General features: G+C 39.6%; 2 protein-coding genes across 4 annotated transcripts in view; one reads left to right on the plus strand and one right to left on the minus strand.

Moving 5' to 3' along the window:
• Positions 1-4,131, minus strand: part of CUL4A (cullin 4A) — a 56,400-nt gene extending 52,269 nt beyond the window's left edge. Inside the window, exons 1-2 of the mRNA XM_081045572.1 lie at positions 3,841-4,131; positions 2,795-2,910 (exon numbers count right to left, since the gene is read on the minus strand). Of these exons, the coding sequence (XP_080901698.1) occupies positions 2,795-2,910; positions 3,841-3,994 (270 nt within the window). The 5' untranslated portion in view covers positions 3,995-4,131. The remainder of the gene's footprint in view (positions 1-2,794; positions 2,911-3,840) is intronic.
• A 426-nt stretch (positions 4,132-4,557) lies between these two features.
• Positions 4,558-26,345, plus strand: PCID2 (PCI domain containing 2). 3 transcript variants are annotated; one of them, XM_081045575.1, is made up of 16 exons: positions 4,592-4,637; positions 5,242-7,053; positions 7,174-7,243; positions 7,571-7,660; positions 8,815-8,888; positions 9,984-10,049; positions 11,291-11,332; positions 12,367-12,421; positions 16,578-16,681; positions 20,231-20,306; positions 21,037-21,178; positions 23,065-23,165; positions 24,152-24,225; positions 24,378-24,503; positions 25,393-25,516; positions 25,867-26,339. In XM_081045575.1, the coding sequence occupies exons 5-16, from the start codon at positions 8,869-8,871 to the stop codon at positions 25,954-25,956; spliced, it is 1,020 nt and encodes a 339-aa protein (XP_080901701.1). In that variant the 5' UTR covers positions 4,592-4,637; positions 5,242-7,053; positions 7,174-7,243; positions 7,571-7,660; positions 8,815-8,868; the 3' UTR covers positions 25,957-26,339. The 3 variants fall into 3 exon arrangements, with proteins under 3 accessions (XP_080901699.1, XP_080901700.1, XP_080901701.1); XM_081045574.1 differs by having other exon boundaries at positions 4,580-4,637; positions 5,242-7,243; XM_081045573.1 differs by lacking the exons at positions 5,242-7,053; positions 7,174-7,243 and having other exon boundaries at positions 4,558-4,637; positions 25,867-26,345.
• The last annotated feature ends 963 nt before the right edge of the window (positions 26,346-27,308 follow it).

Here is a 27,308-nt window from a genome sequence, read left to right on the forward strand (position 1 = left end):
GTCACCTCACCCCCATTAGAATGGCTATCATCAACAAGACAAATAACAAGTGTTGGAAAGGCTGTGGAGAAAAAGGAACCTCATATACTGTTGGTGGAATGCAGATTGGTGCAGCCGCTATGGAAAGCAGTGCGGAGGTATCTCAAAAAATTACGAATAGAATTACCATATAACCTGGCAATCCCTCTCCTGGATATATACCCAAAAAATCTGAAAACATTTATCCGTAAAGATGTATGAGCTCCAATGTTCAATGCAGCTTTATTTACAGTGGTCAAGACATGGAAACAACCAAAGTGTCCTTCGATAGATGAAGGGATAAAGAAAATGTGGTATATATACACAATGGAATACTATTCTGCCATAAGAAAAGATGAAATAGTGCCATTTGCAACCACATGAATGGATCTTGAGATTATTATGCTGAGGAAAATAAATCAGACAGAAAAGTCAAGAACCATATGATTTCACTGATATGTGGTATATAAAACTGAAAACAACAAAAAGCAAGACAAATGAAGAAACAAAAACTCATAGACACAGACAATAGTTTAGTGGTTACCAGAGGGTAAGCGGAGAGGAGGGTGGTAGATGAGGATAAAGGGGATCCAATATATGATGATAGAAAGAGAACTGACTCTGGGTGGTAAACACACAATGTGATATATAGATGATGTATTACAGAATTGTACGTCTGAAATCTATGTAACTTTACCAACAATTGTTACCCCAATAAACTTTAATTTAAAAAAAAAGGAAGGTATGTAGAATGGCAATAGGCACATAAAAAGATGCCCTGCATCATTAGGGAAATACAAATTAAAACCACAATGAAATTCCACTAATAGCTAAAATTAAAAAGACTGACAATACCAAATGTTGGCAAGGACGTTGTTCCACGTCCTTGCCAACATTTGGTATTGTCAGTCTTTTTAATTTTAGCTATTAGTGGAATATATGAGCTAAACTAATAGCTAAAATCTTTTAAATTTTAGCTATTAGTGGAATATATGAGAATATATGAGAATATACGAGAATCTAGAATCTAGAATTCTCATATACTGCTGGTAATCTACAAAATGGCATAGTCATTTTGAAAAGCAGGAAATATCTTATAAAGTTATATATACACTTTCCATATAACCATGAGAATCTACTCCTAGATATTTACCCACAAGGAATGAGAATATACCAAAGGTCAGACAATTAAGTTCACTTACACAGTGGAAAGTTCGAACTTAATTGTCCGACCTTTCGTACGTCCACACAAAGACCTATTCGTTATTGTTCACAACAGTTTTATTCATAATAACCAAAAACTGGAATCCCAAATAACCATTAACTGGTGAAAGGATAACCAATTGTGATACCTATGCTACTCAGTAACAAAAAAAAATACTGTCACATAGTATATACATGAATCTCACATGTACTACCCTAAGTGAAAGAAGTCAGGTATACAAGCACCCAGATGGGTCAGTTAGTTAGCGCCCAAGCTCTTAACAACAGAATTGCCAGTTCGATTCCCACATGGGCCAGGACAACGACTTGGAGCTGATGGGCCCTGGAAAAACACACTGTTCCCCAATATTATCCCCACCAAAATGTCAAGTATAAAACAGATTGCTCACTATAAAAAAAAAAAAAAAAATCAGATTGCCAATAATTGGGAGTCAGGGGAGAAGACTAAATGGAAAGGTACCTCAGGAAACTTTTTGGAGTGGTGGAAATATTGATAGTTTATAACTTGATTGTGGTGGTGGTCATAAAATTGTATATATTTGTTAAAACTTATTGAAATACATAGTATATGTAAAATTATACCTTAATAAAGTTGAAAAATATAACATACAAACTTAAGACAAAGAAGGCACGTATATTCATCAAAATGTCAATAGTAGTCTTCTTTGGATAGTGGGAACATAAACGGTTTTTATTTTCTTCTTTGTACTCTTTTTGTAGTTTCTATAATTTTTACAATGTACTCACTTATGTAAACAGAAAAAAATTTTTAATTTGTATTTCTTAACAGGATATCATATTGCTACCCAAAATGTGGACAATATTAGATTAGTTAACAAATGTTATTCTTTAAAAACAAAATATCAGAAAAACCAGTCCGCTTGTAAATGGAATGTCAAAATAGTAAAATCTACTTTTGACCATTTTTTATGTAAGAAATAGAACATCATTACTTTAAATTAAATATATCAAAATCTGTTTTGCATTTTAATTGCAACAAGTAATCAGAAAGCACAATGAAGTGGGGAAAAACATCTCTATTAACAAGTGAAACCATAATAAGAGTTTTATATATAACATAATGGAATTATAACATTAATTTGCTGCGTATTTGGAAAATATTAAGTCATGTGGCTCTTAGAAACACATCTCTCTCCTGTAATGGGATAACTTTAGATATCTTTCTAGGAGCTTAGGCCTGAAACATAAAACAAAAATCCCAAAACCACCAAAAAATGAGAACACTCACTGACTGCGGACATGCTGTCATAGGACTCCTGTCCTTGCTGGAGGCAAACACTTGGATCTCTAGTATTTCCTTCATTATTGACTCTGAAACAATACTGAGGACCACATAATCCACGTCTGTATCACATTTCACTGGAGTTGGATAATCATGTGATTTAGACAACTATAAAAACAACCAGGTAAGTGACACACAGGATGCTGGCCTCATCATGTCCTGAAGATGTCCTCGTCCAAGAAAATTCAGGACTTATATCCCAATGAGAAGTCTAACAAGCTCTGCTTTTTGCCACACATGGAGCCTTACCTGGTAGAGCTCTTCCAGGTTGTATTTGATGGAAGTACTACTTTGTATGGCTTTCACTGCCTCGTGAAGTTTCTGCCAGGTGTCCTGAGTGTAGTTGTCAGGCAATTTAGGTCTGTCTGTAAATCCAGATAGAGTCAGTGAGGAATGACATCTAGGCTAACAGTCCCAATCTTTCAAAACACAGTCTATGAAAATGTACTTTAGAAGACACACCGATAAGGAACACAGAAATTAGGTTTTTCCAATACAAAGTATCGTATTTATAAATTTCTTAGGTTACAGACTGTGCAAGCGTAACATCTGTTTGCCTAAACACACTTCATATGGGTACTTCGGGTAAAAACGCTCAGGAAATACACCCATCTTAGTCTCCTTTCACATGAGTTGACTTTGCGAACGTATCCATGGAACAGTTAAGTTCTACACGACATTTAAAGTCGAGTTAAATGGTTCACCGTTGGGAGGAAGGTGAAGACTACACCAGCTTCTACTCGCTCTCTCTACGTCAAAGGTGCTTCTTGTGTTGACAGCGTCAGCGACACAAGTGATGGGAAGCGGAGGAAGTACTAACAACTGCATCACGGAGGGCGTCAGGAGCGGCGGCCTATTCTTGCTCCGCCGCGCCAACCACGACACGGGACTTAGTTGGCCGGTTTTATCCCAATCGGACCGACTGCGCCGATTCCGGAGAAAGCTGCCAGCAGTGAAGCCCCCCCGCTGCCCCGGCGCGGCGTCAGCCCCACTCGGACAGGCCCGCGGCCGCACGGGGGCCGGGGACCCCCCCCCGCTCCGAGGGGCTGCAGCCGGGCCAGCGACGCCGCCGGGGAAGGGGCCCTCCGCGCAGGCGGGGCCCAGCGGACCGCGACCCCCGCCGCCCCGGCGCCCCCGGCGCCCCGAGGCCGCTCCGCCCGGCCCCTCCAGCCCGCGCGCCGCTTCCCCGCAGGCCGCCCCCCAACGCCGTCCTCGGCCCCCAGGCTCCTCCCGGTAGCCGCCCCTGCGCCCCGGCCCACCCGGTCGCCCGTCCCTAGGCCGCTCCCCGGACCCACCTCGGAAATTCTTGATCACTAGTTTCTTGGAGCCGCCGCTGGCCCCCGGCTTGGAGGTGACGGCGGCCGCGGCGAGGGACGCGGGCTTGGTGAGGCCGTTGGTGTGCCCGACGAGCGCCGAGAAGTTGCCCTTCCTGGGGGTCTCGTCGGCCATGGCTGCGGCCGGGAAGCAGCGGGCGCCCCGCCCCGTCCGGCCGCCGCCTCCGCCTCCTCCCCGACCCGCGCGGCCGGGCCCCCGGGCCTCTCCTCTCCGCTCCCCTCAGCAACTCCAGGCTCCGTCAGCGCCGCTCAGTCCTGGCCCAGACGCCGCTTCGGCCTGGCCCAACCGCCGTCCGGTCTGCCCCCGGCCCCAGCTCCGACGCGACCGTGGGCCCGACCCGGCCCACGACCCCGAAGCTCGCGAGCGCGGCCAGTCCGCGTCCGCCGCGGTCCGTGTGAAACTTGCAACAGTCGAGGGGGCGGCGGAGCGCAAGCCCCGTCCGCTCCGGGCGCCCGGCGTGTCCCCGAGCACCGTAGGGGCGCGGACGAGGCGTCCAGGCCGAGGGGAGGCGGGGGAATCCCAGCACGGAGACCCCAGCCTGCCTCAGCCCGGGCGCGTTGCCATGCCGGGTCGGGGCTCCCGCTCCCGCAAACACTCCCTGCGGAACCGAAGTTCCGGGAAAGTGGGGTTGGAGGCGCGGGGCCGAGCACGGACCGCGGACCGGAAGTGACGCGCCGGCCGGGAGCCCGAGCTCCGCCCGGTCCTGGGGGTGGGTACCGCCATGGCGCACATCACTATAAACCAGTATCTGCAGCAGGTAACGTTCGTGGGGTCCAATCGCGCTCGGTCTGCGCAGTCTTCTCCCTCCCTTGGCCTGCTGGACTTTGGGGTCCAGGTGGGCGGCCGGCGCGTGCGTGGCCGGGGTCGAGGTACGCGCTGCCGGCCCGGCTGAGCCTGAGCCCTCGTTAGCCATGCGGGACGACTGAGGCAGGCACCGCTGTGTTTCTTAGGGACCCCGGGAGTGCGCCGGGGGTCGCTGCCCTCAGTTTAGGGACGTGAATGTGTGTGTGTGGGGGGGAGGCTTAGTCCTAGCGGATGCTGAAGGGCCGTTAACCACTCGAAGAAGTAGGGGGTCCAGCCCTTGCGTAGTCATGAAAGGCCTGACCTGAGGGCCTGACCTCGAGTTTTGTTTCGGACACACACCGGTGGAAGTAGGACATGGAGGTGGCAGGTAGTGACCTATCCTTCACTAAAAGGTCTTAGGATAGGTCTCCTGTGCCCTGATCTTTGCAGAATTAACACTGAGCAAGGACATAGACACTGGCGAACTACGGAATCTAGAATTTTAGGGTTTTGTTAACCTTTTACAGTTTTCTTGCCCACTCCTAGTTCCACTACGTTTTCCCCCCTTTTTCATTCAGGGTGCTTTGAAGGGTGTCTCACTCCTGTGGACGCTGCATGTGATTTGCCGGCTCGCTAAGTGGAGGCGAATGGAAGGGTGTGCAGCCCGCCCCGAGGCTGGCTGGTGAAGCTGCGTGATTCGCCAGTGCTCAGACCCGCTCGTTCTAGGGAGGAGTGAAGATCCTCCTCGTGCTGCTCCGTGGGACTCTGTTTCACGTTCCCGTTTCACCAGACTACCACCTGGGCTTGTTCCCTGCATGCTCAGAGGAGCACAAGGAGAATCCCCTTCAATTGTCTATCTTAGTTGATGAAACCCTTTGGGGTGATGATGAGAAGCAGATGATAGTGCTTGTGGAATAGTTACTAAGAACCAGTTCTTTAAGATAGTTGGTCACCATCCCTGTTCCCCCCCCCCCCCACACACACACACACCCATAATGGGAACTTTGGCATCTTTTATCAGCCTCCTTGAGGCAGGGGCACTGATGGGACCAATAGTTTATGATTACTCAGAATACATCAACAAGTAACCCTGCACAAATTTATTTCATATTGTAAAGTAAATCCTTAAAAGCTGGATTGCTGGCTCAAAATGTAAGTGCTTACATAGTTTTGTTGAAGAGTCAAGTGGCAAAATCTTCCTTAGGTAGGGTAGTGTAGACTTTCCCAGTTGATGGCCTGAGTGGTACAACAGATGAGGGATTGGGTCCTTTTGGTGTCCTGGTGATTTATGCCCCATTTCTTCTGGCTGCAGGTGCCTGGGCATAGGATTACTGGGTCGGGGAGTAGGTGTATGCTCTCATTAGTAGGGACACCAATGTCTCAGAGTGGCTGCCGCTTCACTCCTTCCTTAACAATGCGTGAGAGTTTCAGTCGCTTTATATTCTTGGAGCGCTTAGTATGGTCAACCTTTTTAATTTTAACTCTTCTGGTAGATGTGTAGAGATAATCGTGTTGCATTTCACTTGTGGGTAAGATGTGAGCACCTTCTTGTTTGTGTACCATTTGGATATTTTCTTTACCATGTCCCTGATCAGAGTTTTGCGTGGGTATAACGTTTATATATGTAATTTTATTGTAGATAAATTACACTATATGTGCAGCATTATGCTTGGCTTTCTCCTCACGTTGTTAGGATTTTTATGTCATCTTTGATACACATAATTTAAAAATAACATTTGGTTTTCTAATACAAATGTCTTCTATAATACAGTCTTCCAGTATAGAAATATATAAGATAAAAGCCTTCTCAGGCCTCACCCCAAAGGGTCAGCTGGTGTGGTGTGGGGCCCTGCACTTCTTTCTGTGCTTGCGTGTCATACTTTTTCTCCCAGATCAAGTAATACAGTTTTCCTGTGACTCTTTTTTTTTTTAACAGAACTTTATTGGGGAACAGTGTGTACTTCCAGGACTTTTTCCAAGCAGGTTGTTGTCCTTTCAATCTTAGTTGTGGAGGGCACAGCTCAGCTCTAGGTCCAGTTGCCATTGATAGTTGCAGGGGGCACAGCCCACCATCCCTTGCGGGAGTCGAACCGGCAACCTTGTGGTTGAGAGGACAGGCTCCAACCAACTGAGCCATCCAGGAGCTCAGTGGCAGCTCAGCTCAAGGTGCCGTGTTCAATCTTAGTTGCAGGGGGCACAGCCATCATCCCTTGCGGGAGTCGAAGAATTGAACCAGCAACCTTGTGGTTGAGAGCCCACTGGCCCATGTGGGAATCAAACTGGCAGCCTTCTGCATTAGGAGCATGAAGCTCCAACTGCCCGAGCCACCGGGCTGGCCACTCCTATGACTCTTTTTTTTCTTTTCTCTGTTTTCTTTTTTTTGCTTAACAGTAAGCATATTGCAGACACTTTCCTATGTTATTACATGTGGATTTATTTCATTCATTTTCACAGCACACTGTGACACCATTTATTTAGCTATTGCCATCCAATTTTTCTTTTATATTTAGGTTGAACAGAACCGCCTTTTGAATTTTGGAAATATATGGTTTATCAGCGCTTTCTTTTCCCTTAAGCTGTGTAAGTGAATTTTCAAATGTTTGCTTGTGTGACCGAGTAAAACTAGAATAAATCACCTTCATTAATAACCAAATAATAAACTGGCTTATTCTGCCCTCTCATTGTTTTTCACAGTAAGTCACCTGTTTATTTGCCTCCAGAAGATCGCATTTTGAAATGTAGTTATTGTTTGCTGGCTAAAGACAATATTGACTATTATATTTTGATTACGCTGACCCTTTCAAAGTAGGGAAAATGAATTTTGGTGGTATACAATGTGTTGTTTAGGTTCTATTAAAATAGAGTGTTTTATTTTCTACTTAGCTTTTCTTTTCTCCAATGCTGCAGGTCTATGAAGCAATCGACACCAGAGACGGGGCATCCTGTGCGGAGCTGGTGTCTTTCAAGCATCCTCATGTTGCCAACCCACGGCTTCAGGTATGTGAAAAGAGCACACACACAAAGGGCTACAGGCTATCTGGCTTCCTAAGAGAAGTGTAGAGTTTGAGCTTCTACATTGCTGATTATATTTGGCAGTGTATAGGCTATACCTCAAACTGTGTAAGCCAGTTTCTGGAATAGAAGCAGGCATTTATTTATTTATTTATTTATTATTTATTTATTTATTTATTTACTTACTTATTTATTTATTTATTTAAATTTAAAGTCCCCTAGGTTGTTCTAATATACAGAACATATTGAAAACCATTGCTTCAAATAGAAATTAGTGCCAGAGACTTGATGAGACTCAGGTTCAGCTTGCTGGCCAGACACTCCATAGTTGGTGCTAGGTGTTTTGTATTGATTACATCAGGGGCATGCACGTCTGTTTGCCCATTTGTACTCTAAGACTGAGTTCTTCAGTATCAAATTCCCTGTGAACCTTCCATCTGATGGTTCCACTCACTGGTGGCCATTGTCTGAATCAATTATTTCACTAGAGACTGTAGAATGATGATTTTTCTGATGTTGTCATTTTTCCTCTCCCACATTTATATGTGTATTGTATCAGTATCAGAGTGGACTCATTGATTCCTTTTGTTTTCTTTTAATTCAGTGTGCTAAATATAATCCATTGTGATGCTCATATTATCTAAAATTTGGCCATTGAGTAGAAAGGAAGAGTTAGAAATAAATGTCAGCTAGTCTAGCCCAGGGCACAGAAAGGGTGGTTCTATCACCAGGCACCTGAAGAGTGATTCCTAACATGGCATTTTTAATTCATTAGACCTTATTTATGTAAGGTATTATATGCCTTATTTATTAAGCACATAGTACCTACTTACTAAATATTTCTTAACTAACTGGCTGTTAAACATTAAGATATGTATGAAAGTGCCTAGACTATTTCGTAGCCTGTGGTAGATAAAACATTGTATTCATCTAGTGCCCTATACCTAGTTGATGCTTGATGAATATTTGGTGAAGTAATGAACCTTTTGTTTAGAAGTGCTAAAGTGTAAAGTGTTACTGTTAACTGTAAAGTGTGACTTCTTTTGAAACACAGGTTTGTTTAAATATCTTTCTACACATTGCATTCTTTCCATGCCTGTTAATTTTATTTTTGCCATTTTCCTTCATATTTAATTTAGTTGGCTTCTCCAGAAGAGAAGTGTCAACAAGTTTTGGAACCCCCTTATGATGAAATGTTTGCAGCTCATTTAAGGTGAGGAAGTAAAACAAGCAAATTTTGAAATTGCTGAATTGACTAAGGATTTTATTTAACATCATCTAATGCTTGAAGCAGTGAATGATTTACTTTGAAAAAGTAGAAAAGTGTGTTTATAATTTTACTTTGGTAAAGCCTGTGAAAAGTGTGATATTTGAAAAACTTTAAAATGTTAATAAACATGTTTTCCATTTCAAGGATCACACTTGTTTTTAAAAGTTAAAATTGTATTGTGATCGTGTGTCTTCATATGTCTATTGTATGATACCATAAAAAAAAACAATCCCTTGATAACCATCATATTGGCTGTATAGTGGCCTTTCGTTTAGTAGGGTGTAGAGCCCACCATTGACTTGGATTTTTCAAGGAAACAAGCCCACCTCATTGCCTTACTGGGAAAGAAACTAGAGCTGAGCAAAGCAAATGAAATACTGCTTTTTATTTATATTTCATTTCTACCATATTTATCTCTAAACCATCAATTCAGGCAAAGCTTTATATCCTTAAAGTGTGTGATGTTTGATTGCCTTCTTGCCTGCAATACCTCTAGTGTTTCAGAGCAGGCTGGCATGCAGGGGGGCAAGGTGGGGTAGCCCTGTGACATCTTTGGAAAAGTTGGAGTGCCAACGTGTTCTTTGTAGCGTGAAGCTGTTATTTTCTAGCTCTGTGCAGTGTGCCATGGGATTCCAGATTTGGTGATGAGCTAATACTGACTTTACCCAGCTGGGCATCTAGTTAGAGGGTTATCAGCCATAGATACAATAAAAGTGCCATACTGTGTTATCAGTGCATGTTACTAATAAAACCTGCTGGCAGCTAGGTTTCTCCTTCTGGGACTTAAAAGAGTAGTCTCAAAACTTAATGTGGGATTTCATCTTATTCCAACACATTTGACTTCAAATAGTTATTTGTGTGTTTCTTATCTTCCTTCAACTTTTGTAGCCTGCAAAGCAGGAGGTCCAGCTTTTATTCTAGGATCAGCTGAGAACTAAGGTGTTTGTGATGCAAGTAAGATGTGTGGTCTACCTAGTTCAATCCTCTAAATGCACTTTCTGCTGCCTCTGTTGTCAGTCTCCAACATTTCTTTTTCAGGTGCACTTATGCAGTGGGGAACCATGACTTCATAGAGGCATACAAATGCCAGACTGTCATCGTCCAATATCTTTTGTCATTTGTGTTAACTGTTCAATTTATTTTTATTTTATTATTTTTTAACTTAATTGGGAAATATTGGGGAACTGTGTGTTTTTCCAGGACCCATCAGCCCCAAGTCAAGTCGTTGTCCTTCAATCTAGTGGTGGAGGATGCAGTTTAGTTCCAAATCCAGTTGCTGTTTTCAATCTAGTTGCGGGGGGCACAGCCCACCATCCCATGCGGGAATGGAACTGGCAACCTTGTTGTTCAGAGCTCACGCTCTAACCAACTGAGCCATCCGACCACCCCAAACTGTTCAATTTATAACAAATACGATGGATTATTTGGGGTTTAAGATCTTGAAACATTGGGCCAATTTTATTCATCCTTTTAATTAGAAAAGAACTAAAAATTTTTGGAAGAGAAACTCATTTAGCTATTTTACTCGGGTACTTAAACTTAGCATGGATCTTAAGACTGCTATCCAGTTACGTAAGGGAGAACGTTGGTTATGATTAAGGATTTTATTGAGTTCTCTTGTGAAGAATAATAATGTGTTGCCCTTAAGGCATTAAGTATTGTTACAAGGACTGGCTAAGTCCCCTTGGCGGAATATCAGAACTCCAAAATCCAAGCATAGATGGACAAGAGTGGACTCAACACACATAGTCATTTAATTGCGGTCACTTAAGCCATTTTCTGATTTAAATCATTTAAGTGTTACCTCCTAGCTAAGGCCCTAGTCAGTGAGTGTCCTTGTATTTATATGTATCTCTAGACTTGAATTTGCGTATTTTTTTTACCATTTTGTTTAAATATACGCAGAAGGGAGTTGGTTGCAAACTAAGTCTCCTTTGAATTCAAGAATCCTTTCAAGAATTCAAGAATAATTGAAGAATTAAACTTTATACTACATATTTTTCAGCCCACTACTTATAATATAACTTGTAATCATCTGGACTCAGAGAAACCAAATAAAATGTTTGAGATTGCCCATGTAAAAAATCTTGTAACAAGTCTTTTTCTTACTTTGGAGAAAGTATGTATGAAATAAATATATTTAGTATACTTATACCTTACTTATGATACTCAGATATTTATAAATGAGCTTTTATACTTTTTTCCTCAAGAACTTACTGCTGTGAGTTCACATAATTTTCTAAATAGTGAGCTATACTCCTTAAAGTTTAGAATTCTTCTATTTCTTTATTATCGTTTGTAGCATTATTTGAATTGTATATGCCATATCTTCCTTAATATAATACATCATTCCTGCGGGCATTTCAGGCCCACAAAGAAGAAAACTGGTAAGTATGAACAAAAACAGCTAGAAATTAGCAAATTTTTTTTTTTTAGCAGAAACGTTTAAAAAATTTATTCTAAATAAATATATATTATGTTTTCTATGTGGACATTTAAAATCGTATATTAACATAATATAAACATGGATAATGGAGTTTTAATAGTCAATGTAAACTTAAATGGCAGATCAGCCAGATTATTTGCAGTGTGTTTATATAAATGGGAAATATTTTTATTTCAACTCTTTCATGCCCCCAAATGTTTACTGAATACTATTTTTGCCCTTTAATTGTGAATTTTGAACTTACTTTTGGTTTTAAACTCGGACAAAAGAGGTAGATCAACTACAGTTCATTTCGGGTAATATGATACATAATAATTGGGCTATTTTAAATTGCTCACCAAACTAATTCTTCATTTTATGATTTTTGATTTATTAAGAAACTAGGTGAATACTGAAATTTTGTTTATACTAAAATAACTGGAGGCTTGCAAATACCTTTTACTGGAAAAAACAACCAAAAAAACAACAACACCCCCTTTTTAAGTAAAGGCTTATCTTTTTTTTTTTTTTTTTTTTAAGTAAAGGCTTATCTTACCTATGAAAGGAAGACCAATACTGCCAACTAGATTTCTAAAAAATTGTCCTATGACATTTGTCTGTTGCATACTCTGGTTGCTGTTAGGAACTTTCCTAAACCACACCTTGTTTTAATGGACCTGTTTGGAGAACGGTGGGGGTGGGGTGGGGCAGGTGGATGTCCTGAGAGCAGTGTGAGGAGACCCCGCCTCAGCCTGGGGACACCTAGATGCGTCAGGCTCTGGGCTTCTGAGGAGGGTGTGGGGCAGTGGGTGTGGAGCTGCAGTGTCTGCAGCCTCTGCTGATGAAAGTGAGGAAGGTAACAGTAGCCATTGGATTTCTGCAGGGGGACTGACTCCCATTCCAAGTCATAGCCCTTGGGGACGGTCTCGTTTGCCTCTGGTAATAGACTCTGCCCTCAGAGCCTTTTCAAACACACTTGCTTTTTTGCCCCTGTAGGGCTTTGCCTGTTATGTATGCAGTAGCACTTGATCTTCGAATATTTGCCAATAATGTAAGTTCAGTTTTTATCATGATTGTTTTCAAACCCAGACTTGGTATCTGTCTGTTGTTTATTTTCATGTCATTCTTTCCAAAAGTTTTGAGGAATGAGTAGGGGTTGGGATATCGCTGGTACAGAGAGCACAGAATGGGATATCTTAACTAATTGTTCTTTTTGGGTTGATGTGAAAAGATTTAAATAAATATCGATTTTCATACTGTCACTATAGAAGGAGTTGTTTCTGTATGTGATTAACCATTAATGGCATGTGATTTTTTTTTAAAGGGTGTGGAGCAATAATAGATGAGCGATTCTGCGTTCTCTTCTACTGTTCAGATGTAGCCTGTCCCCTATTTTAAGGAATTCTACCTTAATGTAAATTGAGACAATAGCTAAGGATTTCTCTGGTATGAGGATGTAAAGACCCTTAGGGGTCAGTATAAGCCAGTTTTGGAGCAGCATTTCTCAAGGTTTTGGTCCTAAGGGCGCTTTACAGTTTTAAAAATTATTGATGATTTCTCATTCTGGACGAGATGGAGTGGGCACATTTTTCCCATTCCTCCTGCTGGGAATTTTAAAGCCAATATGGCTCTGAGAGGTGGAGAGAAGAACGGGACAGGGACTTGCAACAAAGCTAGCAGTGAGTTTCCTGCATTTCCTTTCTGCCTCCTGTCTGTCCTAGCCTGGGTCCCAGAAACCCAGAAACACCAATAGGCAGAGATGAAGAAGCCCCAAGAAGAGCAGGAATGGGGAAAGCAGCACCTCAGGACAAAGCTCTTCAGCAATCCCTGCTGTATTCTACACACAGTCTGCAGTTCCCCAGCCACCTGTCAGCAAGGCCCATGGGGAGCCAGACCCCTACCCCACCCAATGCCAAAGAGGTAGAGCCTCTGTTTCTCTACTAGCATGGCATCAGCGGAGGCCTGCTGAAACAAGAGAAATAAGTTCCATAGTCTCGTAAGGTAGTAATACCCAAATATCCAGGATATAATTGAGAATCACTTATCATACCAAGAATCAGGAAAATCTTAGCCTTTTGAGGTTTTGGATGAAGAGAGATACTCAGTAACACCAACACTGAGATGACACAATGTTGAAATTCCCTGATAAGGATTTTACACCAGCCATCATAAAAAGCCTGAAGGAGCAATTATAAACCTGCTTGAAACAAATGAAAAGGTAGACAGTCTCAGCAAAGAAGTAGAAGATACTAGGGGTGCCAAAAAAATGTATACATTTTAAGAGATGTTATTCTATGTACTACTTTTTCGAAGTTGAATTGAATTACAGTAGCAATATGTAGTATGACGTTTGCTCAAAAGATGGCGGTAATCAAAGGAATACTAGCATCATTCATTATATTACAATTTTAATAGTTTTTGCCTTAAAATGTGTATACATTTTTTGGCACCCTCTGTATATAAAGAACCAAATGGAAATTTTGGAACTGAAAAATATTATCACTTAAATAAAAGTTATTGAAGAGCCTCAGAAGCTTTTGTTTGTATGTGTTTTATCTATTTATATTTACTGTATTAGAAATTTTAATTGGGAAAAATTTTAATATTCATTTAAAATGATAAACCTTTTACGTGGTGACATAATTGTATTTTTTTTTAATTTTTTTTTTAAAGATTTTATTGGGGAAGGGGAACAGGACTTTATTGGGGAACAGTGTGTACTTCCAGGCCTTTTTTCCAAGTCAAGTTGTTGTCCTTTCAGTCTTAGTTGTGGAGGGTGCAGCTCAGCTCCAGATCCAATTGCCATTTTCTAGTTGCAGGGGCCACAGCCCACCAACCCTTGTGGGAGTCGAACCGGCAACCCTGTGGTTGAGAGGACGCATTCCAACCAACTGAGCCATCCGGGAGCTCAGTGGCAGCTCAGCTCAAGGTGCTGTGTTCAATCTTAGTTGCAGGGGGCGGAGCCCACCATCCCTTGCAGGACTCGAGGAATTGAACTGGCAACCTTGTTGTTGAGAGCCCACTGGCCCATGTGGGAATTGAACCGGCAGCCTTCGGAGTTACGAGCATGGAGCTCCAACCACCTGAGCCACCAGGCCCACCTCATAATTGTCTTTTAAATAAAAAATATACTTTCAGAATGAACAAAATGTATTAAGAAGAAGGTGGCATTCTTTTATAGTTTAAACTCTTTAATGTCTGGCTTAACAGAAGCCACCCAGATTCTCATATTTGTTTCTGCATCCGCTCTGTGGCAATATGTTGTTTTGGTTGAATATATGAAGACAGCCTGGGCTCACACAAATGCAGATGGAAAAGGGAGGAGTATTTTAGTAGTCTTTTCAAATAATTGTATTTTAGTAGCCTTTTCAGATAATTGTGGATACTCTTCTTTGAGCTATACCCAAACTCAAAAAGGTACCGTGTTTCCTGAAAATAAGACCTAGCCAGACCATCAGCTCTAATGTGTCTTTTGGAGCAAAAATTAATATAAGACCCGGTCTTATTTTAATATAAGACTGGGTCTAATACAATACAATACAGTATAATACAGGGTCTAATATAATACAATATAATATAATACCACGATAATATAATACAATATAACATAATACAATATTGGGTCTTATATTAATTTTTGCTCCAAAAGACGCATTAGAGCTGATGGTCTGGCTAGGTCTTATTTTCAGGGAAACACGGTAGTTACAGTGTGGTTCTCTGAAGCATAGCAGTGACCTTTTTCCACTGGTACATCAGAATCAGTTGGTGTCATGCACTTTAAACGGATCTCTTACACTTGCATGATTTTGGAACATTCATTAAACATTTGGAAAATTTTAATTCATTGAGTATGCAGATGTCCCAAATGTTAATAAATTTCATTATGTAAAAAAACCCAAATCAGAAAAGCTCTCCATTTGTTCATCTACAGTGACCTCATCAGAAAAGCTTTGGAAGTAGTGGAAAGCTGCCACGTTCACGGTGATCAATACAAGTTTTCCAAAATCCTTATTTTTTCTTGGAAGCACAAATATTGTCATTGGCAACAAGTGCTGTCAGTAGTTTGCCTGGAAATGGCAGACTTCTTCCATTCGCTTTCGAGCATCTGGTCCTCTATCTACCCAGGCCTGGGTCGTTTTGCTTGTCGATCAGCCATTTGTTCCATGTCCAGCTGGCAACTCCAGCAGCTGCCCAAATACTTTTCCTTAAAACAACCATCATACTTCGTTTCGGTATGCAGTAGATGTGCTTTGTATATAGTTCCCATTTCATCAAAGAATATTAAAAATTTATGTATTTGAGGTCCAAGACTTAATAAAGTTACTATTTACTGTATCATTAAGGCCATTTTAAAGTGAAATTAGCTTTATTGGTTGGTCGATTGATGGATTGTAGGTACTTGGTGTTAAGACTCTGGTGACTACTAGTTTATGCTCGTGCCTCTGGGAAGGCTCCAGTGGTTTCACCTACCGTTGTTTTTGCACCATCAGTCTAAATGTCAATACAATAAAGAGACATAGTGGCTTAGTGTGATCATGAGAATAGTTTGTCCATGTGGATCATCTGCAGACATCTTGGAGGCTCTCAGGAGCTCATGGACCATACTTGGAGAACTTGTGGTAGGGAGAATATGAGTGGGAGAAAACTGGTTTTCTTTAACCAAGACTATCCTGAAAATAAGGAAAGAATCAAACTTGGTAACAACTTTGCTATCTATCGAAGTGTTTCAAGGGTTTTGACTAGCCATGCATAGGAGATGGGAAAGTCATTGAGGAAAGAAGAGGCTGCTTAGCAATATAGGGCCACATGTGAAGCAGGCTTAAAAAATTGGGGATTGACTTAGTAGCTTGCATTGTTTGAAGAGAGATTTGATTTGTGGAAGAGTTGCAATAAGCTATAGATTTCTCAGCTTTTAAAAATATCGTAGCATAGGAGTGGCCAGTTAACTCCGTTGATTAGAGCATGATGCTAATAACACCAAGGTTGCTGGTTCCATCCTCACATGGGCCACTGTGAGCTGCACCCTCCTTACAAAAATAAAATTTAGTTTTAAAATATATTGTAGTATAGACTAGATGATTTCACCAAAACCCTTTGGGACTTTGACTCTTAGTTGTAGACATTTTTGCTTCTAGCCGCACTGTGATTTTCTTTTTAATTAAGGATTCTAGCAGAAATGAAAAGTAAATGTTTTTATATTCTATTAGGCAGATCAGCAGTTGGTAAAGAAAGGAAAAAGCAAAGTCGGGGACATGTTGGAAAAAGCAGCTGAATTGTTGATGAGCTGTTTCCGCGTCTGTGCCAGTGACACGTAAGGTTTTGGAGACTGAGATATTACCAGTCTCCTATCCCAGCACATTGCCCCTTCCTATCCTTTGTTGTTGACCTTTGTTTTACTTCTACATATGTTGTAAACCCACAGTCTTTTTTTGTCTTTTGCTTTAAATGGTCCATTGTTCTGTAAGGAAATAAGAGAAAAATATAGTCTTTTACATTTACCCACCTATTTACCATTTCTGGAGTTCTTTAATACCTCCTGTAGATCTAAGTTTTCATCTGGTACCATTTCCCTTTACTCTGAGAACTTGCTTTAGCATTTTGCTTTTACTACAGGTCTGCTGACGATGAAATCTCTAAGCTTTCATTTTTCTGAAACTCTTTGTCTTAATTTTTAAAGAATCTTTTTGCTAGATGAAGAATTCTATATTGACCATTTTTTTCTTTTAGCAATGTCATTCCATCATCTGTCTTAGGTCTCTGATGAGAAATCAGTTGGCAGTCTTATTGTTTCCTGGTATATAATGTCTTTCCTCTATTTTTTCTCTTCATTTTTGGCTTTCAGTAATTTGACCCTGATATAACCACACGTTTTTGTGTTTCTCATATTTAGGATGCTTTGGGCTTCTTGGATCTCTAAGCTGATGTTTTTTATTAGATTATTTATTTATTTAATTAATCTTTCACATTCAACTACTTTTTGGTCCCATTCTTTCTCTTCTCTTTCTGCTACTCCAATTACATGTACGTTAGACTGTAGGATATTATTATTCCACAAGGATAATCTTTTATCCCTTAATCTTTTTTTCCCCTTTCATTTTTGGATTATTTATGTTGACCTGGTTTCAAGTTGATTAGTATCAGTCACTATTTATTTTTTAATTCTATACTTTCCATTTGATTTTACTTTAAGGTTTCCATTTTTCTCCTGAAACTCCATCTCGTCACCCATTATAAAATCATGGCTATTGGGGAATTTTAGGAAATTGTAAAGCAAAGAAGGAAAAAGTAAAGGTTTTCATATGTAAATAAACAAGCAAAATCTTTTGTCCTCAGAAAGTATTCGAGCTTCTCATTTCTCACCATTGTCCCCACCAACTCCATCTTAAAACATTCCAACCAAAAGTGGACTTAATTCCTCAGGGTACCGGGATAGTTCCCCACTGAAGCTTTCCAAAAATGCTGTTTCCTTTGCCTGGCATGGCCCCCCAGCTCTTCATCTGGCTGTCTCCACTCGTTTCATAGCTTTCAGCTTCTCTAACACTTGTCATCACCGAGCCTCAGAGTAGATACAGTTTTCCTTCTGTAAACTTTGTATTCATTGTTCTTATTTATCAAAAGTAGTTATTTGGATGATGTTTGTTCGGTTGCAAAGTCGATGAGGGTACATGTGTTGCTTTCACATAGTGTCTCGCACTCTGTGGTAGCATTCAGTAAATATTCATGACATGGAGGCTTGGAATTGTCTTTGTGTAGTCCTGCACAGCAATGATCATGACCTTGGATTTGGCAGTGGTTTCTTTTTTAAGCTGTGACACCAAAAGCACAAGCAAGTGGAGAAAAAATAGATAAATTGACTTCATCAAAATTAAAAACTTTGTGCTTCAAAGGACACTATCAAAGAGTGAAAAACAACCATAGAATGGGAAAAATAATATTTGCAAATAATATAACTGGTAAAGGTCCAGTATCCAGAATATATAAAACCTGTTATAACTCAACCATAAAAAGACAAATTATCCAATTAAAAAATGGGCAAAGGATTTGAATAGACATTTCTGCAAAGAAGATAAACAAATGGCCAATAAGTCCATAAAAGATGCTTGCCATCATTAGTCACTAAGGGAATGCAAATCAAAATCCCCATGAGCTGCCACTTTATACCCAGCAGGATGGCTAGAATCAAAAAGACAGACAAGGCAAGTGTTGACAATGACGGGGAGAATTTAGAACCCTCATGCATTGCTGGTGGGAATGTAAAATGGTGCAGTCACTTTGCAAAGCAGTATGACAGTTCCTCAAATAGTTAAACACAGAGTGACCATATGACCCAGCACTTCCACTCCTAGGACTAGACCCCAGAGACAAAAGCAAATCTCAAGTGACAGTCTTTTCCCTTAGGCTTTGCTTTGTCACATGTCTCCAGAAGAGGTCATTGTCCCTGGTGCCAGAGTGGCAAAGACAGTACCCTAAGAGAATTTTATGTAAGTTACAAAATACACGGATGTCTTTTTTTTTTTAATCATACCTTTTAGAGGTAGGTAGAACAGTATTATTTTTCTCCATTTTACTGGGAGAAAAATGAACCCTAGAGAGAGAAAAGATATCTTCTTTGAGGTCATACTACTCGTTAGTGAAAAGAATAATATTAGGGAGCTGGCAGTTATCATAAAATAGACTTTGATATTTTAATACTGAATTGTGTGACATTATTTTAAGTCTTTCTGTATGGGGCATATCTGGATTTTAAGGAGCAATTTCTTTTTCCCCGGCTCGTGAACACCCTGCTTGTTTCTATATTGGGCACTTTTATTTCATTGCGCTTTGACTTCATGCTGCAGGATTTAGTGTTTCCAGGCAACCTGCCATTGGCCCTCTTTCTTTCTAGCACCACCGTCTGAGAGTCTGCAAGCTCTGCCAAGAAGAACCATCGCAGAATGCAAACACATGGCACATTCAATTGTTTTTCAACTTTGTATCATAAAAATTTTCAAACATTCAACAGTTTAAAGAATTTTACAGTGAATACCTATAGACCTACTACTTCTATCATTAATATGTTACTATACTTCATCATCTGTTCATGTGCTTTCCCTCTATCCATCAGTTTATCTTTTTGATGCATTTCACAGTTATTGCATACATCAGTACAATTTCGCCTAAATAATGCAGTACGCATGAGTAAACTTCCCCTAAATACTTCAGTTTTTCTTTTGTATTTTGAGGTAAAATATAAGTGAACCACGCAAATCTTACCTGTGTATTTGCTGAGTTTTGATAAGTACGTAACACCTGTATAACCCAAACCCCTATTGAGATATAGGACATTAACATCGCCCCAGAAATTTCCCTCATCCCCCACCTCAGGCAGCCCCTCACCATGGTTCTGAGTTTTCCCCACTGTAGATTGGTTCCACCTGTTTGGTAACTTCATATAAATGGACCCACCCAGTATGTGTTCTGTGTCCCGCTCTTTTTGAGAATCGTCCATGTTGTTGTCTATTTTAGTAGTTCATTTTGTTGTAATGATAAGGGAAAATACTTTATCCATTTTTCAAAAATATTTTATAACAATTTTTACATAAATTGCTGCAAACAAAGCAGTTTTCAGCTGCTGCAGCTGGGGGAGAATATTGCCCAAATATTTAACTGGGGGGTTAGAATTCCTGGTTTGGATTTTTCAATTTTACCCATTACATAATACATTTTTTGTTTCATTAATGTTATTTTATTTCATAAATAGGCCTTTCTCAAGCTGTGAGATTTTTATCTCAAGATACTAATTTGTGTGGGCAGTTTATTTTGTGATTTATAAATCAAATTTTTACGTCCTATGTAACTATAAAAAATTATTTTCCCATAGTCGCGCAGGTATAGAGGATTCTAAGAAGTGGGGGATGCTGTTTCTGGTGAATCAGTTATTCAAGATTTACTTTAAGGTATGCTTCTGTTTGAATATTTTATAATTTATCTTTGTAAACTTTATTTCTCCTTACCTTCCCAGGTACCATTTCTATTAATTATCAGCTAGCCTCCCTAGCATTGCTTGGGAAGTGAGCATTACCTAACCATATTTATAATCCTAAACACTAACATTTGCTGAGCGCCTGCTAAGTGCCAGGCACTGTTGTAAATGCTTCTTGTGTGTCGTCTTATTTAAACCTCAGTACTATGAGGTAAGTGCTGTTGGCTCCAGGGGAGACTAAGGCACCCACATACCAAGCAGCGTGCCCAGTGTGGTGGAACTGGGCTTTCAGAGGGGTTTCATTCCAGAGCCTTCTACTGCTATTGTAATAATTAACTGTGGAGCAGATGGGAGTTCGTATGGGTAAAGAAAGCATTCTTTGCCACATGAAATCAGCCAGGTGAAGAGCAGCACTGTTACACACTAGTGGCTGGGACCTGGCCCCTCTTGGTGGGCCTTCCATTCGTGGGGCACATCTGCCCTGGAAGCAACTCTTCTCTGAAGCACTTCTTACGGCCTTCTAAAGTGGATGTAATCTATGCCGTGCAGCTTGACTTTTCATTTTCAGTATTAAATAATCAATTTTGATAATACATTGGGTTTTATAATTCCTTGTTTAAGGGAACATATGCTTAGTAGAGTAGCAGTTTGTCCTCCTTTTTTGTTTTTGTTTTTTATAATAAGTGGATTGTTATTTGTTATAGATCAACAAACTCCATTTGTGTAAACCCCTAATCAGAGCCATTGACAGCTCAAACCTGAAAGATGATTACAGCACTGCACAGAGGGTGACATACAGGTACTATGTTGGACGAAAGGCCATGTTCGATAGTGACTTTAAGCAAGGTATGTTGTTAATCTTGTCCCCAGTGTTTTCAAGCTTTCTGAACAACTTTTGTGATAACAGTTTCAGAGGACACAATTATTGCATTTTATTACTTAATGTGGAATATAGGTGTAAACCAAGTCCAAGTTATATTTTTTTGATTATTTTTAAAAAATAATTGTTTTATTTTTCAATCACAGTTGATATACAATAGTATCTTAGTTTCAGGTGTATAACAGTGATTAGACATTTGTATAACTTACGAAGTGATCACCCCAATAAATCTACTACCCATCTGATACCATATATAGTTATTACAATATTACTGACTATATTCCTTATGCTATACCCTTCATCCCCATGACTATTTTGTAACTACCAATTTGTACTTCTTAATCCCTTCACCTTTTTCACCCTGCCCCTAGACCCTCTCCCATCTTTTACCCCAACAAATCTAGTATCCCTCTGATACCATACATATTTATTACAATATTATTGATTATATTCTTTATGCTATACCCAACATCCCCATAACTACTTTTTTTTCTTAATATAAAATTACAGTTGGCATTCATTATTGTTCAGCTTCAGGTATACATTGCAGTGATCAGGCATCTACATCTTCCCTGAGGTGGTCTCCCAAATGGGACACGTGTCCATTGGATACCCTACAAAATCTTTATAACATTATTGATTATCTTACCCAAATTAATTTTCTTTTTTTTTTTTTTCCCAAATTAATTTTCAAAACCCTGTGGCCATCTTGTGCTTACCGACTGTTTTCTAATCCCCTCACCTTCCCCCTTATCCCCACCCCCCCACCCGTCTAACAACCCTCAGTTTTTCCTCTTTGTCTTGATTATTTTTTTACACTAAATTTGGTTAATTAAAAAGAAAATTCTATTTGAAGTTACTTAATCCATCCTGGGTCTCTGAAATACGTGTCGGACTCTCTGTTATCGTGGACGTCTTTTTTGTGTAAAGTAATTAAGCACCAGTATTCTTGGCATTGAACATAAGTAGTTGTTTTCTCCTTTTGTTTGTGCTGATCGTGTTGACATAGGACATGGAGATAGGGCAGCACTTAGCTCAGCTGCCGACTTACAGCTTAGAAATCCCACTGGGGACACCCAAACGAGCAGCGGGAATGTATCTTTGGACTGGTGTCATCTTTGGTGTTTGTGGCCATGGATGATGGCGTCATTGTCATTACCACCTCAGAGCGACGCTTTCATGTAATCACATTATTATGTAATTATGTTGTTAATTTTCTCAAGAACATGAAGCCAGTTTTTCTCTTTTTAAACTCTTTGATTAGCTGGCATGAGGTGGTTCTTTATTGTACTCAGACGAGACTTTTTAAATTCACTTCAACAGCACACAAAACAACATAACTTCAGGCAATACAAGATACATACAGCCACTTTTCTTTCCATGTGTTGTAGCCATGCATTCTCTGATGACAAAAATAACAGCTTTCATAACAATTACTCTGGTTTTTTTATTCTATAGACTTATATAGACCAGCTTTTCATTTTGTTTCATAGATCTAGGGGTTTTGAAGAAGGGCTTTCCTTGGTTATTCCCCATCGCTGCTTTTTTCCCTTAAAATATGAAGCATAAGAATAGAAGCTTTTAAATTATGTTCTATTGAAGTCTATTAAGATACTGATTTGTTCATCCCCTGAAGATTCATTGAGTAGTATTTTTGAATACCTAACAGCAAGAAATCATTTCTTAGTAATAATGGTACATATTTGTAATTTCTGAAAACGTTAGAGTTTTTTGTGTAAGGATGAAAGGTAGAATAAGGAGCAGGTTGGGAACTTGAGTAACTTTGTGTTTCATAGAGCGTACAAAGCCTGGTTAAAATGCTGTTGGTCTGACCTTGTTGGTGTCTCTGCAGCCGAGGAGTACTTGTCCTTTGCCTTTGAGCACTGTCACCGTTTAAGCCAGAAGAACAAAAGGATGATTCTGATATATTTACTGCCAGTAAAAATGCTCTTGGTGAGTGATTGTTACTCAGTTCTTAGAGATCTTGTTTCTTTGAAGAAGTTGATAGACTTTTTAAAATACAGCAGATGGTATGTAGTTGATCACAATCTCAGATGCATACGAGCACAGCCCCAAATGGGAGAAGAATAGCTTGTGTGTAGCCTGAACCATGTATCTTCATGATGGACACTTTCAGATCCTTCTGGAAATGCTTTGTCTGTGCTTCATTTCTTTTTAAAGTACCTAACTCAAAAGTTTAACGTATGTAGGACAAACAAAATAAGTGCATATTATTTCTATCCCCCCTAAAAATCTAAATTAATAAAAATGGGTAGCCAATAAAGAAGAAAAAAATGTCATTCCAGCCTGTCTGTAGGTACAAGTATCGTATCACCAAAAGTTATTTTTGATACCTGAAAAGCAATGACAAATAACTAGCATTTTAATTGATAAAAACATCCTCAAAGTGTTAGATAGAGCTTCCTTTCCTCCCACTTAAAATTTTAAAAAAATTATTAAAACAATACACACATTTGGTTAAAACTTAAATAGTTCAGGATAGCTTATAATGGAAAAGCAATGATGTTGTACCTACCTCTCTCCACTTCTAACCCTACTTCACAGAAAAAACCTATTTAAATTTTTTAGATGATTCTTCTAGATGATGTTTCTGTATTCCTAAATCTCCTACTAGTATTTCTTCAGTTACTAATCACCTCCTATGATCTAAAGGTAAGAGACACAAGAAAGTCAAGAAAAAGATCATATGTAACTGAATGACAAAACTGTATTATACCCAGGTTTTCTGATTTCTAGACCAGCATTTGTTTTTTCTTTAGTATGACGTTTTTAATTTTTGTTCAGCTACTTATGAAGAAATTCTAAGAAACATAAGGTTGCAAGTTTTTAAAACTTAATTCCTTGATAAGAATTTTATCAAAAACAATTCTATTAAAATGAAAGGACTCTTATTCTGGAAAATTAATTCTTTGTCTTAGGGTCATATGCCAACCATTGAGCTTTTGAAAAAGTATCATCTCATGCAGTTTGCTGAAGTAACCAAAGCTGTAAGGTAGTATTTTATCCTTTTCCATTTGGGATCTTTCAAAATATAAAATTAATACAAATTTCACGCACGTTCTGGAAAGGTAATTGCTTTTTGATGCAATCTCGTCCTGGGAGTTTGTTTTGTGACTGCTTGTACATCTTTCCCCCATCACTCAGTGAAGGCAATCTCCTTCTGTTGAATGAGGCTCTGACAAAGCACGAGACCTTTTTTATTCGCTGTGGTATCTTCCTTATCCTTGAAAAGCTGAAGATCATCACCTACAGGAATCTTTTTAAGAAAGTGTAAGCAAAGTGTTTTTAATAAATTAATCTCTTAGTATGACTCATGCAGTAGAGTTGTCAGGTTATGAAAACTTACAGTAACAGGTGCTATGTCTTCTGAGATGGGATTGTCAGTCTGTATAGACAAGGTCCCTTCACTTTTCCTTTCATTGTGTGGAATAAAATAAACTTTCCGAGGCCGGCCCACTGCCTTACGGGCTTTGGTACCACACAGGTGAGTGAGCAAAGGCTCACTTGTGGGAGGAATAACTGGGGTATGTGTGATAAGAGAACTTTGTGAGAGATACTTTAAATCATGAATCAAACATTTTACATTTTATCAGAGTGTGTGGGACTAATTGTTCATTTCCTTTATTCATAATCAACTAAACCTCCCCCTGCCACTTTTATTTGTCAGAAAGTTGAATTCCAGTTTTTTTTCTTCCATGTAACACTGGAAGTTGACTCTTCTCCAAGGCCTGGTCCTAACAGGATCAAGTTAATTAATCTTTAAACAAAGGCAGACTTTTTATAGCAGTGGGTAGTATATCAAATACAGTAAGGATGTATTTCATTGAATCCATAAGACACTATCCATTTTAAGATACATCCTTATTTCAGAGATATTAAAATACGAAAATACGTGTCTCTTAGATTTCATGAATAACTCAGTAAATAGAAAAAAATTATATTTGTACTAGTGGCTTTTTAGAATTGAAAAGTCAAAATTATATTTAATATAAATATATTATTTTTAGAATGTATCTAAAAAGGTGGGTTATTTTTTTTTCATTTTTTTGAACAATGGTTTGTTAGAAGATATGTTTTCTACTCAGTGCATCTTTTCTTAACCCCCAAAGTATGTACATACTGTTGGTAACTAGTGTGGACCTCTGTTTCCCTCTTTCAGGTACTTGTTACTCAAAACACACCAGTTGTCTCTGGATGCTTTTCTAGTTGCCTTGAAATTCATGCAGGTGGAAGACGTGGACATTGATGAAGTCCAGTGTATTCTGGCCAACCTCATATACATGGTGTGTGAGCTCCTTGTTCAGTGTAGGCAGCTCTTCCCAGTAGGACTTGGTCTAAAATGTGAAGCGTTGATGTAGTGGTGTTAAAAGTTATTATCAGGCCCTTTGCTTTCGTGAAGGTATTTTCTGGTAAACTAATTGTATCCCAGCAAATACTATAATATTCACAGGGCTTTATGGGGGTGCAGGTGGGTGGGTATAACATGTATTTCTATATTCTCCACCATATATGTATTTATTCATTGTGCCCCCGACGACTTGAATTGCACTGTGATTGGAACTAAGTAATTAACTCTCCAACATCCGCGATGTGACTCGGAGTCATAAGCCAAACGTCTCTTTCTCCCCCACAGGGTCACATTAAAGGCTATATATCACACCAGCATCAGAAGCTAGTCGTCAGCAAGCAAAACCCATTCCCTCCGCTGTCGACAGTGTGTTGAATGTACAAACAGTCCTGAGAAGAGGTGTGTTCCTCCAGTTTTTTATTGTGCTGATGAAATCATTCCTTGCCGTGATTTTATTCTCTGCAACCAGAATCTCTCTGAGGCTCTTTACCCAGGGATGCTGAAACTGAACTAGCCACCACACACGGACACCTTGAAATCTCTGTCATCACTCATAACTAATGTCGACCTCACGGAGACCTGGAATTCCCTTTTCAGATATTGCAGCCCCCTCTCGGTTCTGGAGTGTTGGTGAAACATCTGTGAAGGAGGCTCTGTCTCAGGCAGCTATAGTTTACTTCTCCATAAGTGTTGGTCATAAATGCATCTTTGTAACTTTTTTATATAAGTCTTTCTATAAAAGCATTCTGAATTTATACAAACGTCATCGTCTTTATTATGTCTTCGAGGATACCAAATTTTGCTAAGACTTTGAAATTCGCTCTTGATCCCCCCACTGCCCTCACCACTAGTCTGCATTAGATTAGCACATTTATTTTGGCCAAGACCTGGTCCCAACAGAATCTCAGGTAATTAAACTTCAAACAAAGGCAGACTTCAGAGAAATGGGCCAGCGCATCAGCAGATTGCACCCCAACACACACAAATTTAATTCTGGGGTTAAAATATAATATCAGAAATGAAAGAGATACTTAGTGTATTTTAGAACTATTAGACTGAAAAAATCTGAATTGTATTTAAACACCCTGTAGTTCAAGAGTGTCCAAATCAACTCACATTTTTAATCCTTAAAATAATCCTTAAAATGGGCCAGCGCATCAGCAGATTGCGCCCCAACACACACAAATTTAATTCTGGGGTTAAAATATAATATCAGAAATGAAAGAGATACTTAGTGTATTTTAGAACTATTAGACTGAAAAAATCTGAATTGTATTTAAACACCCTGTAGTTCAAGAGTGTCCAAATCAACTCACATTTTTAATCCTTAAAATAATCCTTAAAATGGGCCAGCGCATCAGCAGATTGCGCCCCAACACACACAAATTTAATTCTGGGGTTAAAATATAATATCAGAAATGAAAGAGATACTTAGTGTATTTTAGAACTGTTAGACTGAAAAAATCTGAATTGTATTTAAACACCCTGTAGTTCAAGAGTGTCCAAATCAACTCACATTTTTAATCCTTAAAATAATCCTCTGCTCTTCAACAATAAGAAGGCCCCGGCAGACCACAGTCATCCTTGTACATGCTTCTGGAGTTAGCTGCCCTCACTCCACCACACCTGCGGGTCTGCAGAGCAGTTCGCTTATAGGCGCTCTTTTATTTCTCGGGAAACGGGGGGACTGGAAATTATATGCACTTAGTTGAGGAGCAGTTTTGCTA

The sequence above is a fragment of the Rhinolophus hipposideros genome (assembly GCF_964194185.1).
Source record: "Rhinolophus hipposideros genome assembly, chromosome: 4".
NCBI lineage: Eukaryota > Metazoa > Chordata > Mammalia > Chiroptera > Rhinolophidae > Rhinolophus > Rhinolophus hipposideros.

Coding starts and splice junctions, on each gene's coding strand:
- PCID2 (XM_081045573.1), top strand. CDS start 4,602: ATGGCGCACATCACTATAAACCAGTATCTGCAGCAG. Junction 4,638..7,570: donor TAAACCAGTATCTGCAGCAG/GTAACGTTCGTG, acceptor CCAATGCTGCAG/GTCTATGAAGCAATCGACAC. Junction 10,050..11,290: donor TGCCAGACTGTCATCGTCCA/ATATCTTTTGTC, acceptor TTAATATAATAC/ATCATTCCTGCGGGCATTTC.